The following is a 15,451-nucleotide window of genomic DNA, read 5'->3' on the forward strand; positions in this document are numbered from 1 at the left end:
TAATCCTGTGCCCATTTTCTAAATGGATTACTTGCTTTTTGTCTGTTGAGGTTCGTGAGGTCTTTATATATTTTGGATGTCAACCCTTTATCGGATATGTCATGTATGAACATATTGTCCCATACAGTTGGATGTCTTTTTGTTCTGTTGATGGTGTCCTTTGCTGTACAGAAGCTTTTCAGCTTGATATAGTCCCACTTGTTCATTTTTGCTTTTGTTTCCCTTGCCTGGGGAGATATGTTCATGAAGAAGTTGCTCCTGTTTCTGTCCAGGAGATTTTTTCCTATGTTTCTTTCTAAGAGTTTTATGGTTTCATGACCTACATTCAGGTCTTTGACCCATTTTGACTTTCCTTTTGTGTGTGGTATTAGACAGTGATCCAGTTTCCTTCTCTTACATGTAGCTGTCCAGTTTTGCCAACACCAGCTGTTGAAGAGGCTGTCATTTCCCCATTATAAATCCATGGCTCCTTTATCGTCTATTAGTTGACCGTATATGTTTGGGTTAATATCTGGAATCTCTATTGTGTTCCACTGGTCTGTGGGTCTGTTCTTGTGCCAGTACCAAATTGTCTTGATTGCTGTGTCTTTGTAGTAGATCTTGACTTTTTATGCAGATCTAGTAAGATTTGAGATTTTGGAAGTGACATGCCCCCGGCTTTATTCTTCCTTCTCAGGACTGCTTTGGCTATTCGGGGTCTTTTGTGGTTCCCTATAAAGTTTAGAACGATTGGTTCTGGTTCGTTGAAGAATGCTGTTGGTATTTTGATAGGGTTTGCATTTGAATCTGTAGATTGCCTTAGGTAGGATTACCATTTTGACAATATTAATTCTTCCTAGGTTACTCACAAGTATCCCAAACCTAAAGTCTTCCAAACTTAGTCCATTATCTTCCTCTGCCCACAGCTTTCTTACCAGTATCGGTACCTGTCCCCCAGCCATCCCAGGAAGAAACCCGGGAGACGGCTTCGCCTTCCATCCTGCGCATAGCGAGTCAGGCCTGGTTCCGCAGACTTTGCTCTTTCTCACGTCTGTGTCTCCTCTCAGTTCTCACCACCGCACTGGATTTCCAAGCCCTCACCGTCTCTCCCCTAAGCTGTGCAGTGGCCTCCTACTTGACCCCCAATCCTTCAGTGCCTCCCACTTAAATTCTTTCCCCTCACTACTGCTAGATGACCTACCTATAAGAAAGTGATCATATTTCGCTGCTCAAAATCCTTCTCTGACCCTGTATTGCCTACGAAATAGAGTCTGCACTTCTTAATAAGGTGCACGGGGCTCTTTGGCACCTTCTGCTTGTCCCTTCCCTAGGGTAAAAATAGCAAACTAAGAATATAGGCATTCTTCAGTGAGATCAGTTAAAGTTGCAGAAGCCAGGAGTAACTGGCCTGGAATGCTTGGGTATTCCCCAGACAAAGGAAGGTCTCTCGGCATACCCTTGTCTTTATTGTGTTTAGTAAATCGTGTCATGGTAAGACTCACTTAGCCTGCTTAAAGGCCCAGCTTATTTTTTTACCTTTACCTATATGCTGTTTCTCCTCCTCCTCCATCCCCACATCAAGTAATTTGTGGACTGGACAGTTCACTTAGCAAGCTAGCTCAGCCATCACAGCACAGTAAGACAGGAAAGATTCGATCTTAAAGCTAAGATTGCATTTCAAAACCCAGGAAGTGAAGAAGTAAGATTTTTAATGTCCTGCCAATGGGTTTCAACCCTGGGCAAGTTCGCTATGGATTCAATGTGACCAAAGAAATGACAGTAAAACATTCTGGGGGTGAAAGGGCTATACCCAACTTTATTTCCACAGTGGCAGGTCAATCCCTAATATCCCATCCAATCAGAGCGAGTCTGCATGCAGCAGGCAGGTCTCTGCCTCTGGGCCTCCCTGCCTACACAGCCATCCCACACAGCCATCCTCTGGGCCTCTGACCTCAGCGCTGCCACCACTCCAGCCTCTGCTCTGCTCTCCTGCGGCATCACTGCCGTGACACTGTGTCACCCAGAGCACTGGGTGGGAGCTCTTTCTATAGAGTCAATAGCAACCTATTGCCCACATGAGTGGTGAGCTAGCCGACTAGGCCCAGGTGAAAATCCTGGCCACAGGAAGTTTCATTTTATCCACTCTTAACACAGTCTTTAGCGAACATACAGTAACTCAGCCCACCATGGAGGCAGGGAGGGCAGTCTTAACTGATACGCTGCCCAGCCAGGAAGCTGCTCTGCTGGAGGGAATCCGAGCAGGGGGAGGACTGATAAGAAACTTCATGTCTCATCTTGAGACCACTTCACAGGTCCACACCCCTAGCCCTTTGTCACATTCCTGAGAAATCCTTCCAAGGGGGAGCCCCCACCCTTTCAGTGCGCCTCCCTCTCTGAGGTAGCCCACACTCCCCTCTCTCTGAGTGTGCACTTTCTCTCCGTAAATAAAACCTTTACTCTACTTGACTGCTGCGTCTCTGCCTCTCAGTTCTTTGCTGCGGCGGGGACAAGAACCGAGGAGAATGCACAACGCCCTCCTAACAGGAGTCCCAGCCCAGGGGAGGGGTGGGGGAAGGAGAAGGCTGGGAGGGCGGGGGGAGAGGGGTGCGAGCATGGGAGCAGAGAGCTTGGGGAGTGTGGAAGGGAAGCCTGGAGGAGGAACTAGGAGGGAATGGCAGCTGGGGAGGAAAGCCGCGGAGCCTCGGTGCTGGTGAGGCAGGGACCGTGGGGGGCGCAGACAGAGCAGGGTGAGGGCCTCCGGAATAAAACCCCTACTGAAACTCCGTATTAAACAAGTAAGCAAAGTCAGTCACATTCATTCTCTAAAGTAATATAAGCATTCTTGTGTGAGATTAATTAAAACCAAACATCCAGGAGTAACTTGGCCTGAAATGTTTGAATATCCCCCACGTAAGAAAAGACCGCAGCATAGCCCATGTCTTCACTGTGTCAATTAAATGAGGTTATTGTAAAATGTACCGTAGCCTGATAAAAGGCCCGACTTATTTTCTTTATCTTTACCCAGATGCTGCTTTTCTTCCTCTAGCCCTAATCAAATGATATGCAATGTAGGCAAGTAATAATGGCAAGTATGCAAAATAATCTGGAAGACTGATAAGAAACTTAGTGTCTCTTCAAAGATAAGCATTTGGGGACCATTTAGCAGGTCTGCATCCCTGGCCCTTTGTCTCTCACCTGCCTATAAATTCCCTAGACTGTGCATCACCCCAGGGCTATCTTGTCCCCTCCGGGCAGGGGCAAGCCAGGAGCTGTGTCCTCTGCTTTATCTCTAAATGAAAGCCTCGCACATGCTCTCCTACCTTGAGTGTTTGCAAAGTTCATTCTCTGAGCCTGTGAACAAGGACTCCATCATCAGCTTCTCTGAAGAGCCCGAAGACAGGGAGCCCCCAGAGCCCGTGCCTGGGTGCGGAGTAGCGCACCAGGGGCCAGAGGGCCCTGCCACCTCCCCAGCACATGCCGGGTGGGGAAGGTGCGCTGCAGCCCACAGCCGTGTGAGCCTGGTGTCCCAGCACCAGCAGCCCAGGCCGTGTTGCGCTTGGGGCCCCTGCACACACCATTTGAGGACGGACCGCTGGCCCAGTGACCACCCACCGGGCCCAGGGCTGCTGCTTTGTTTTGGGGCCCAGAAGCTCCTCTGTGTCAGGTTGAGGCTGGTGGGCCGTGCAGGATGACAGGTCTGACCTGTGCCACAGCCCTGCCAGGGGCCCGCCTGCCCTCCTCCTGCCCAAACCTCCCTCCCTTTGTGGCCGGGGAGCCTGAGGTCATACCTGGGACCACCGTGTAGGCAGATGGCTCTGAGCGTGCTGTGGGAAGGTCCAGGGGAAGGGGGGTGGCCTGGGTGTCCCGATTTTACCTCCTGTCTCCTGGTCACCTGAGGCTGTCAGGAGGGCCCACGTCTGCTTCCCCAGTCCCAATCTGGGGCTCCACCTGCAGCATAAGGCCTGGAGACTCTCTCCATCCTGGAACCCCCCAAGGGGGTGTTTGTGCTGATCCTGGAGCTCCCCTCCAGGCCAGGCCTCCCCTCCTGGGAGGGTGAACACATCCTGAGAGTCCTGGGAGAGCGTGTGGGGAGAATCAGAGCCAAGTGCCTCCGCTCAGCCTCCCCAGCCTTTTGTCGCAGACATCAGGCCGCTCAGCCAGGACCCAGGAGTGGGACACCAGGGGACTCACACCAGCCTGGCCTGGGGATGGGCGGCTGAGGGGCACCATGGGGGAGGACTGGGAACCCGGGAGCTTTGGGGGGTGCTCCGAGGTGTGAAGCGTGGAGAAAGTGGGCTCAGACAAAGCCCCCCAGTGGAAGGCGTGCACCTCTTGGAGGTGCTTTGAGAGACCAAGAAGTTTTTCGCAAAGGTATTTTCTGGAATGTGTGGAGCAGCTCTGTCTCATTAAGTGGGACAGTGCTAGACTGGCACCCTGCAGCCCTGGGATCTACTCGAGTACACAAGTTTCCGTGTCTGATCATAATCTATAGGTGACAGGAAGTAAGGTTCAGTTTCTGTTTGAGCAGCCCTCCCCAGTGTTGCCGAGGTGTCCCACCCTGGGGCTTGGAGCACCATGCTCCTCCTCAGCACCTTACGGGGGGAGGACAGAGGATGGAGGACAACCTGGCAGAGGTCAGGGCCCCCCTGCATCAGAGAGTTTGAGGCTGGGGTGGGGTGGGCTGGCGCACACGATGTCCGCAGGAGGGGCAGAGCTTTGAGAAGAAAGAGCAGTGTGGTGGCAATCCGTTCAGCATTTATTACATTCTGCACAGGGATGACCCCAACCCCCAGGAACCATAAACCTCAGAGACAACACCCAGAGCACACTGCGCCTGGGGGGGCTATTTCTCAGGGATGAGGGGAGGAAGTTGTACAGGGGGCTCCCCTGTAAGCAAGTCCCGGTACCCTGTGACAGTCGGCCACCCCTGCATCCTCCGATGCCTCCGCTGGGTACCAGGAGGCTGTGGTCCCTCGCAGCACTGCGCCGTGTCTATGTCCATCCCGGGAAAGGCCGGGCCTGGTGAGGACAGCCCCCACCTATTCCTGGAACCCTGTGGCTACGACTCGGTGGCTGACGGCGCCCAGGCAGGAGTTGGTGTCACGGTTGGAGGCCACCTGCCGAAGGGGAACATCCTCCACACGGTGGGGCGGCTCGCCTCTGTCCAACGGGCCACAAGCAGAGGGGACGACACAGCACGAAGGTGGCCAGGTGCACCGCAGCTACATACGGGTCCTTGAGGATACAGTGGCAGCCTGGGGAGCTGCCCGAGTCGGCCGAAGGAGGAGGTGCCAGAGCAGCTGCCCCGGCAGAGGCTCCGGATGAGCAGCGGGAGGAGGAGGAGCAGCAGGCAGACTGGGGCCCTGGGGCGCCGGGTGCCGCCTGCCCGAAGGGGAAGAAGGTCTCCTCCACATGCAGCCAGGACACCAGCAGGGCCGAGCGCCCGATGACAGTAGCTACAGGGCCACGCGGGTGAGCAGAAGAGACTGCTTATCCCGGGTTCCCCCCATTATCCTGCTTCCACCCCGTCCCCACTGCCCTCGGGGCTCCGGGCCCTGTGCGGAGGGTCCTGTCAATCACGAGCACCTGGGAGTCCCTGTCAAAGAAAGGCTTCTGAGCGTCACCTACTCACAGAGGAGGAAACTGAGTCCCACAGGGGGCGGGGAACCACCCTTCAGTCTGGCACAACCGATCGGCAGTGGAGCGGGATTGCAGCCGCACCGGTCTTTAGGACGCCCCACACCCTGCATGGCGCAAAGTTTCCTTGACGCTGGGGAACAGCCCACCCCCTGCTGAACACCCCAGCCCAGAAACTCACCTGGCCCTGGCCCATAAGTTTAAATCTTGCGGGACCTGAAGAACTGTAACAGTCCTTTTCTGCCTGCCCTCTGACCTGGGGGCTCCAGATGGTAGGACAGGCCGTAGCTGCAGGACAGAGGGACACCTGTGAGCCCCTGGAGCCCCATGGCCGGGGGCCCTTCCCCCAGAGCCTGCCGGCAGCTACAGCCCACACCCCACTCCTGGCAGCCTCACCTCTGCTCTTCACCCAGGAGCTCCACTGTGTGGAAAAAGAACAGGAAGTGCTCCTTGGGCTCCAGGTCATACTGCCTGGCCAGGAACTTGTATGTGAGGAGCTCCTCTAGGAAGTCAGTGGCCTGGGGCAGAGGAAGGACAGGATGCAGATGAGGAGGGGGTGAGGAGTGGGGCACTGGGATGGTCCCGGATCTTTGCTCACGGAAACCCTCCTTCCTTCCAATGCCATCTAGCCCAGCCTGTTCCCACTGTTGGGTCTCCAGCTCCTCCTCCAGGAAGGCGGCCTTGATGCCATCCCATCCCCCACCTTACAAAGCCTTTAGTGTCCTGAGCTCTGTGTGTCTTAACTCTCTCAACACACGTTAGACCCAAGGCATGGCCCGGACTAGGTCCTGCCCAGGGTGTCTTGACTACATCCCTCACCTTTCATGGCTGGGCACTCAACTCTCTCTATTTTATGCCATCACCCTGGAAGGCAGCAAGGCGGCCAAAGTACATCGGAAACAGCCCCCTGAGCCCAGATCGAGGCCGAAACGTCCCCACCCTTTCTCAAGGTGGAGGACCGCCAGGGCCCTCCAAGGGGCAGGCCTGCCCAGAAACAGCACCCGGGCCTGGCCCGGGCTCGGGGCAACCAAGAAGCGGGGACTGCTCTGGGGAGCTGAGGCATCAGGCGGGAAGGCACTGCCAGCCCGCCCCCCCCCCTCATGTGCTTCCTGCCCTGAAGGAGCAGCACCCCTCCCACTGGGCAGGGCCTGAGGGAGAGACCAGTCCTGCCCAGAATGTGTCCCCTGGAGCCCTCAGCGCCACCTGCACTGGGGCCAGGACCGGGGCTTAGGTGGGTCCTTCTGGCAGTCCTCTCCAAGAAGCCCAGGTCCTGGGGTGGAGGGGAGACGCTCAGGAATGGGGGTGGCCCGGTGCTGAGAGGTCCGGGCTCACTGGGGGATCTCCCCTCCCTAAAGCTCACCATCCAGCCCCCCTGAGCCCTGCTGGGTCACTCACGTCCTCATGATGTTCCTGGTGTTTCTCTAAGGCGTCGTACAGAATCAGTCCAAGGAATGGGACCATGCCCTGTGCCACCGGGGTGGGGAGGTGATGAGTCCCCACCTGCCTCAGGGGTGCCCACAGAGCCTCCCCTGAACCCCACACCCGCAGCCCCCAGCTCCCTTGGACCACCCTGTGCGGCCTCACCCCCTCCCTTCGCCCTGCTCTCCCCTCCTGGTCCCTCCCAGGGCTGGCTTTCGGCCATTCCCAGGACCTGTGGGCCCTGCACCTGTCCTCCTACTTCCCCCTGTACCCAGCTGCTCTCGCCCTCCTTCTGGTCACACCGGAGCTGGCAGTTCAGAGCTGGTGGGACCAGGAGCAGGTGCAGGGTCACCCCCACCGCCCTGACCCTGGCCGCGCCACTCTCACCTGCTTCTTCATACCCTGGGATGCCCTGGGGGACTGTGGCCATTTCCTCACCATGGCCCTCGCCTCCTGCAAGGTGCACGACACTCAGGTGCTCATGCTCCCCTCCCACGTGCCTCCCACAGCCAGACCGTGGTGGATGGATGCCTTGCCCGAGCCCCCTGGCACCTACGCTGTCCCCACCTCCACAGAGGGACTGTGACAGGCTCAGGGGACCCAGGGGAGAAGCCGACCTTGCTCAGCCACAGGCCCCAACCCTGCTGCAACCCCATGCCATCCCCAGCCCTGACTGGGGGTCTGTCCCCTGCGTCCTCAGTGGATGCCAGGCCCCCAGTCAAGTGGAGCCAGGGAGGGAGACAGACGAGGCCCTCATGGGCCTGGGGGACCCTACTTTCCCCATCAGCTTGCCCGGCTCACCCCGCACTCCTCGAGTCTTCCCCAAATCTGTGCCACAGCGCGGCAGAGGACTTGCCCCAAGGACCCCTCCCTTCCTGACCTCCAGCCCCCATTTACCTCGAGGAGCTGCTTCCTTTTAAGCCCCTTGTCCCTCTTTTTAAGTTTTCTGTAGATCCAGGAGCTCTTCCTATGGGGAGGGGAGAGGAGGAGGGACACATGAGGCCAGCAGGCGGAGAGTCTCGGGGCCGACCCCTTTTCCCGGGGATCCTAGAAGGCCCACTAGCCCGCAGGAGGCTTCCCACCACGGCCCTGAGCCCTGGGAATCCGTGGCCTGGGGAGGGGCTGCGTGTTTCCACCTGGGGCCTCCATTCCCTGCTCTCCCGGGCGCGAATCTGCTTTGGGCCAGGTCGCTGTCCTTGGGGCAGAGACCTCCTGCTGCAGAGCACAAGCTCCAGATCTCCAATGGGCTTCACCCCACACCTGACATTGCAGGGAACTGATTCCTGCAGGGGTACCCGTGGCCTAACCCACAGGGGGCCCCAAGAGCCCGCCATCCCTGCCCCTAGACTCTGCCGCCTCCCAGGAAGTCCCAGCCCACTGAGGGACACTGCCAGACGTAGGGTGTCCCTGTCCACTCAGGTGGCCTGGTCCCGGAGACAGGACTACCCACCAGGAAACTTGTCCCCAGGTTCTCTCCAGACGACGTAGACCAGGGAACTCCAGGGCGTACATAATGGTACGGAAGGACTCGAAATTTCTGAGAGCCAGACACTCCTGGGAGGGAAGACAGAGCTGAGAGCGTGGCCTGCTTCTCTGCTCTATTCCCCCATGAACTCCTGTCCTTAAGGAGACAGACACCCAGGGAGCCTAGCACACCTGGTACCTGCTGAGCGGCCCTCCTGGGTGGAGGACTATGGCTCAACCCAAGAAAGGGGCCCAGGATGGCTGTTCCCCCCCCCCCCCGGGGCCTGCGAGTCCAGATCCACACGCCCCTGGCAGGAGGGCCCAGGGACCATGCAGGGCAGACCGCAGGCACCCATCCTGAGAGCTGGCGAAGGAGGGGACCCTGGGGACCGTCCCATGACACACCTTGGCCACGTGTATCCAGAACTCCACCACTCGGGCCCTGTCCTGGGCCGTCGTGCTCGGACCCCCGAGGCAGGAGGAGATGACCAAATAAAACGTGGCAGCACACTGCTTGAGGACGTTAAGGATGTTGGGGGCCAGGAGCACAATGTCTTCCATCAGTGGGTGTCTCTCTACGTAGGCCTTGCATTCTCCATGTTCAACCCTACTGTACAGCTCCTGGGGATGACAAGAGGTGTCATCCAGCTGTGCCCCTGGTGCCCCTGTTCCCAGGCAGGGTCACTGATCAGAGCTGGGTCCCAGGCAGCTGGGGACGTGCTGTGAGCCTTGTGGCCGTCTGGACTTCAGACCCCGTCCACTGAGGCGCCCAGGACCGCATGCACAGGACCCCACAGTAATGGGGCACAGAGGGGCTTTGCTCACAGGCCCCCTCACTCACGTCCTCCCTGAGGCACTAGGCAGCTCTCGCCGGCCCAGTCTGGGGCATCTGCCTCCCATGCTGCCACCCCGTGGATCCCGCTCCCCACTCAGGTGCAGTTTCCCCTTAAACAACTCCACCAGGACCTTTGATGGTGTCTATGTCTCCCACGCAGTCAGATCTATGGCAGGGGCCTCTGAAGTGCGGAGGCCATAGGAGCCTGCCAGGCCAATGGCCCGAGGACCTAAGGCCCTGGCAGCACCTCCCTGAGCACCCCTCCCCTGCCCTGCCCCTCCCAGCCCGGCCAGGCCCTGCCCACCTTCCCTGTGCTCCATCCTCCTCATTGGTCTGCAAGGATCCCTAAGGGCCGGCCCTACTGTCCCCATGTGGACATTGAGGGCTTGGGGGTGAGGAGATTCTCTCAGGGCACATGGTGAGTCCGTGGGGAAGCTGGGATGTGGGCCCACATCACAGGAGTCCACGTCAGGGGAGGGCAGGTGTGGGGTAGCCCGTGACACAGGGAAGGCCCACCCCCGACCCCGAGAGCCCGCTCCACTCACCGCACACATCAGGGTCAGCTGCTTGGCCACCAGGCGGGGAAGAAACGCCAGGATGGTCTGCTCCTCCTCCCTCGGCAAATCCCGGGTGCTCATGGAACAGGGGGTGGTGGGCTCCAGGGCCACCTCTGGCTCTTCCAGGCCCTGTGCCATTCCTGCAGGTGCCACGGGCCCCGCACCCGAGGACTCATGGGGCTCCAGCTCGGGGCCTGATACCAGTCCTGGGATGTCCCAGGGGCTCGCAGCACAGGGGTTTGTGGGCTCTGGACCTGGACCTGGCTCTGCCACGCCTGGTGCCATTCCAGCAAGTGCCCTGGGCCCCAGGCCCGAAGGCTCATGGGGCTCCAGCTCAGGGCCTGGCCCCTGGGCTGAGGCCACTGCTGGGACATCTTTCAGCTCTGCAGCGGCTGAAGCAGGTGACACCGGCCGTAGCTCCAGCACAGGGTTCTCAGGGAGCTCCTGGACGGGCTCTAGGCACGAAGGTGGCGCTCCGCGTGTCCCTGGAGCCAGCTGCATCTGCCGTGGGTCTGGAGCAGGACACAGAGAAAGGGTCACCCTGGGCCTGATTCCCCGCGCCTTACAATCACAGAAAAGCCCTCACTGCCTTGAAGGGAACCCCAGTCCGGGAAGCCCACCCTACTTGGTTCCCTGGCTGCAGCCCCTCACCTTCCAGCTCTGCCACCGTGGGCCCCCGTTGTTCCTCCTGGACCAAGTGGTGGAGTTCTTGGCCCACCACGGTGGGTGAAAGCTGGCTCGCGTTGATGATGCTGGGTACATGCTCGGGCTCCCAGGCAAGGCGCCTAGCCCATCCAATTCTGGGACTGGGGGAAGGCCAGAGGGTGGCAGAGTGAGAAGCCTGGTCTTACCCGCCACACTGCCCTCGCGGCCCACCCTTGTGTGGGCCTGTCCGCTGTGCACTCCCCTGCCTGTCCAGGCACCTGCCCCTCCCCCTTCCTGACCCTGCGTCTCTCTCCTGGGACCCCATCCTCTCCCATCCTCCCGAATAGGAAGTCCCCATTCGTCAGCCCGCCCGTGGGATCCCGAAGATGAGTGACCTGCTGGGCTCTGCTGTGCGCCCCCTGCCCCAAGGCCTACACGCCTCCTCCACCCACTTTGTGCACACAGGCAGTGCCCCCTCCTGGCCCAGTGAACGCTCACTTTCTCAGATTCTCCTCTGGCCCCTCTTCATGCCCCCCATTACATGAGGAGGCGGTGAGGGTATCGCCCGTGACGCTTCCCGGCTGTGACCTGCGGATGACGCCTGAAGTGACTGCCCGACTCCACACGGGCCAGGGTCCCAGTAGTGTGTCCGCTTCCTTCACTGTTACGCTAAGTTTCCCCAAAGGGTCTGCACAAAGTGGGTGCTGCATACCTATTGTGGCTGAAGGAAGTCCTACCCGAACCTTCCCAGGTACCGCTCCTCTGCTGTCCCCAGAGGTCCCCCCATGTGGCCACGGTGGGGACAAGGTCCCGGCACAGCCACAGGGAATTGCGAGCCTCCGTTCCAAAGGCTGCTTCCCATGTGCTTTTCCAAATGAACCAGGCTCCAGGCCACTGACAGGTGAGGCCAAAGGCTTTTCATCGGGTACAGAGAAGTGAGCCCCAAAGTGGCCCATTGGCTGGCAGTCCTTTCTCCACTGCCGGGCGCCAGGGGAGCCCCTCTAAGGCCTCTTCCGTGTTTCCCATGGGCACTCTAACAGGCTGATCGCCAGTCACCCTGCCTGTCAGAGGAGCACACTGAGGCTCAGACACATGTGGGGACACTCAGGATACACCACGGGCTGTGGGCAGAGGCCCGTCTGGGCCGAGGAGGGGCTGGATGCTCACCGGGGGAGCCGCTGGCCCGTGGCTGGCTGGTCAGCATCCTTTGCAGAGAGTAGGGGCCAAGAAGCATTCCGGCTGAGGGTTGCCCCTGAAGATGACCTTGCCGTGAACAGTCCCTGCTTCTCTTTCACACGTGTGGGCTGGTCAGCGTCCTGGGGAGGGAGTTTGGCCTCGGGATTGCTCCGGCTGGTGTTCGGAGCTGGTTCCACTCGTCCCGTGCGCTTTCTCCCCTTCCTCCTCACGCCTGTCCAGGGAGCCCTGCGCCTGGGGACCTCAGTCCCATGGACAGATGGCTCAGGTTCACGCTGAGGGGGGCAGCAGGGAGATAGTCAGTGGGAAACCCAGGAACCACCAGGACAAGGGAGGTTTGCAGCTCACCCGAGAGCCCCCAGCCCTCTGGGATGCAAGCAAGGAGCGGCACGGGGTGCCCCCGGGAGCGAGGTTCCAGGCCCTCTGGAGTGGGTCTGTTGACCAATCTCGTGGGGCAGCCCTGGGAGGGCCCTGGCAGGTTACCAGGCTTGGAATGGGGTCCTGGGGTGTAGGCAGCCTGCCCCAGGTCCAGGGAGATGGAGTAGGTAAATCCACCCATCAGCTCCTCCATGCTCCCCAGAGTGGAGCTCTGCAAAGCCAGAGCCTGGTAGCAGGTGAGGAGGCACCCGGGGCTGCGTGGACCTCCCCGCAGGGGGTAATGTGGAACCCAACCCCTGTCCCCGAGATCAGGCACACAGGGCCATCTGCCTAGATATCCAGTCCTGGGGGAAGGAGAGGACACCCCCCGGGCTCAGGATTAACATGTGGGTGGAAGTACCTGGTCCCAACACTCACCTCCACTACTGAGTGATGAGACCAGAGCTGTGACACTGACTGCCCCCCTGCTCCCCAGCCTTCAGTCCCCGCATGCCCCACGCCCACTGCACACACACAAGGAGCCGGGGGAAAGGTCAGCCCGGGATGGGTCACACAGTGGCCTGGTCCTGGAGGGGCCCGCTCTGGGCTGCCCTGTGTTACCTCGGGGCTCCTCGGGAGACACGGACAGAGGCGTTGGAAGTGTTCTCTCAGCCAACGCCCACAGCGAGCAGGAAGACTCTCCGTCTCGGCTTCCCTGACTCCCACGCCTTCAGAAGGCTCCGCACAACAAGACCGCATGTTGCTCTGTCGAGCGCCTCCGGTCAAGTGAGCAGGACTGGGGTCTGCGACCAGGAGCTGGGCTCCGTCCGGGTCACAATTCAGGTTCTACTGGGCGTGTCTTCAGTGACATCACTTCTTCAAGGGTCCATTTCCTGGGCCGCTCTGTGAACTCAGACACGCCCACATGCCCGTCTGGGCTCCTGACTGCCCACCCTCCTGGCCCTTGCCATGCATGAGTACACAGATCTCCACCAGATCCCTCCCCTCGCTCTTTGGCAATGACACTAGGGTCCCAGCTCCGAGGAGACAAGAGCTGAGCTCAGGCCACTTTTTGTCACCAGTTCCCTGTCCTGCTGAAGCCATAGCACCTCCCCGGAGCTGCCCAATGTCCCAGCCTGCACAGGGAGGGTCATGCCAGACATTCCTCCCTAGGGACATCCCCAGGGATACATGAATGACCCCTCCAGCTTCTGGGGGCTGGTGTCACGTGTGTGCGACGAACAGACTCAGAGATGGAGGAATGCCGACCAGGCTTGGCGCGGAGCGTGGAACAGCACGCAAGTCAGGCTGGGGACTGGGCCTTGTGATCTTGGCAGGCCAGTCCCCCGCTAGGCCATGTTCAGGTGTGCACCTGGAAGGGGCAGCAAGGAGAGGGGATCCAGGTGTTGTCATCTACTGGCATCCACCTTCCAAAGGTCCAGGCTGCTCTCAAACTAGGTGCTTTTCAGACCAATCAGTAAATGGGTCAGAGTAGCACACTGGACATGAGGTCTATGCTCTGAAATGCGAGGTGGTCTACCAGGCTGCTGTGCCCTTTGTGTGTGGGGGGTGGAGGAGGGTCCAGGTACAGCACCTCGTTCATCACCTTAGGAGAGCTTGGCATGCCCACACGATAGAATTCTCGAATCTTCTCAAAGACGAAAGGCCCCTGAATTTTTGTTGGATTTATTTCCCACCTTCTGACCCGTGACTGCTCTATCAATGTGCTTAGACAGGTTGTACTTCCTGATCACTGTGTCCAATCGGCGTAGTGCCATCAATGGGATGGGCCAGTGTGACGGCTTCTGGAAGGAAAAGGAGATGAAGGTTCCTTCTGACTAAGTGACAGCCTAAGTCAGGAGGTCTGATATGCCTCTGAGATAGTTTTGTCTCCTTGCCGGCTGAAAGCTGACTGCCCTGCTGGTCTTTACTCACAGGAAGAGAACAAAGAGCATTTTCGTGACCAATACTTACACACTGGGTGCTTGGGGACCAAGTGATGAAGCCCCATGTGCAGCAATAACTGCAATCTGAGACACTCCGATCACGGTGACCATCATGCACTGTCATCTCCAAGAATTGTCCGTTTTCTGAGTAGGCCACGTGGGTGACTTCAATAAGGGTCTGTGGAAATCACCACCCCGACATCTTCCAAGTCCTTGGTGGTCACTCCAGTCTGTAAGCTCTCCTGGAAGGCAGTACTGCTTTCAACATGTACTTTGGAGGGAGTTCTAGAGGCTTGTGCTTGACCCGCCACACAGCAGGCACTCCTGGCCGGCACAGTCCCCTGTGGCTAGCAAGGAGGAAGCCGGGAGCTCTGCGTCCCTGACAGCTCGGTCCTGTGGCCTCTGACACTGAAGGAGCGGCACTGCGGGCACTTGGTCGGGGTGAGGGGGTGCTGCTCCTGATACCAAGACCCGGTCCTCGTCCCTGAGGTCAAATCACAAAACACAGTGACAAGCTTTTGAGGAAAGGAAAGAATAGTTTGTTGACTTGCTAGTAAATGAGGGAGTGGCAGGCTCCTGCCTTAGAGAACCACCGTCCTCCTGACACGCGAGCGGTCAGGGCTTTTCGAGGGGAAATCGTGGTAGAGAGGCTGGGGTGCAGACACATGAAGTAGCAGCCTGCAAGGGTCCAAGCAGATATTCCTGTGCTGATTCACTAGCGTTTTGTTTTTCTTTTCTGCTCCGCCTCAGTCCCCTGGGACAGAATGGTTTTTGAGTCCCTTTCTTAGTGAACTTTACTGGCCTTAATTCTCTCTCATCCCGCTCATATCTATTTTTCTGCCTAACACTCCCAAGACTGACCAGCCTCTCTGTAAACATCCCATACACGTGCTAACAGGCCCTTCAGGTCTACAGTGTGTGACACCCAGGCAGGAATCCTGGCTATAATTTCCAGTTTCTTCACACGATCTTGCTCCTTTCAACAAAAAGATGGAGGTCCTGGGTCAGCCCTTCGTAAACATAGCTACTTGACCGGTGGTGGCAGGAAGAATTTCTTCCATCCCTGAGGTTCCCCTAGCTGGAGTAAGAAACAGATTGACATGAAACAGATTAACAGGAGAAAAAGTAACAAAATTTAATTAAGTACATACAGGGAAGCCATAGACATCTGTTCCACAGACAGGGTGTGGGTAAAATTGCAATATTTGCAGAATCTCTTGGCCTGGCTTTAGTGCATGTCGGTATCAACAGGGGTTTCCAAGGGGTGGAGAGAAGTAGTCTGTCTCCATCAGTGGGTGATTACGTGGGCGAGCGAGGGCTTATCTGGACCAGAGAGCTTGGTGGGAGTATTGGCTCTCTTCTACTGCAACAGGAGAGAGAGAGAGAGAGAGAGAGAGAGAGAGAGAGAGAGAGAGAGA

At 58.3% G+C, this 15,451-nt stretch overlaps 1 protein-coding gene across 1 annotated transcript; it reads right to left on the reverse strand.

Annotated features, from left to right (window-relative positions):
* Positions 1–4,701: 4,701 nt before the first annotated feature.
* LOC140845683 (ral-GDS-related protein-like) lies at positions 4,702–12,010 on the reverse strand. Its single transcript, XM_073220403.1, has 12 exons — positions 11,704–12,010; positions 11,035–11,124; positions 10,543–10,697; positions 9,880–10,403; positions 8,905–9,120; positions 8,486–8,589; positions 7,933–8,002; positions 7,423–7,488; positions 7,012–7,080; positions 6,013–6,134; positions 5,798–5,904; positions 4,702–5,575 (listed from the first exon to the last, which is right to left on the reverse strand). Exons 4-11 carry the CDS (start codon positions 10,390–10,392, stop codon positions 5,817–5,819), a joined length of 1,248 nt encoding a protein of 415 aa, XP_073076504.1. The 5' UTR covers positions 10,393–10,403; positions 10,543–10,697; positions 11,035–11,124; positions 11,704–12,010; the 3' UTR covers positions 4,702–5,575; positions 5,798–5,816.
* Positions 12,011–15,451: the final 3,441 nt, after the last annotated feature.

Source organism: Manis javanica, chromosome 13 (assembly GCF_040802235.1).
Source record: "Manis javanica isolate MJ-LG chromosome 13, MJ_LKY, whole genome shotgun sequence".
NCBI classification, from domain to species: Eukaryota; Metazoa; Chordata; class Mammalia; order Pholidota; family Manidae; genus Manis; species Manis javanica.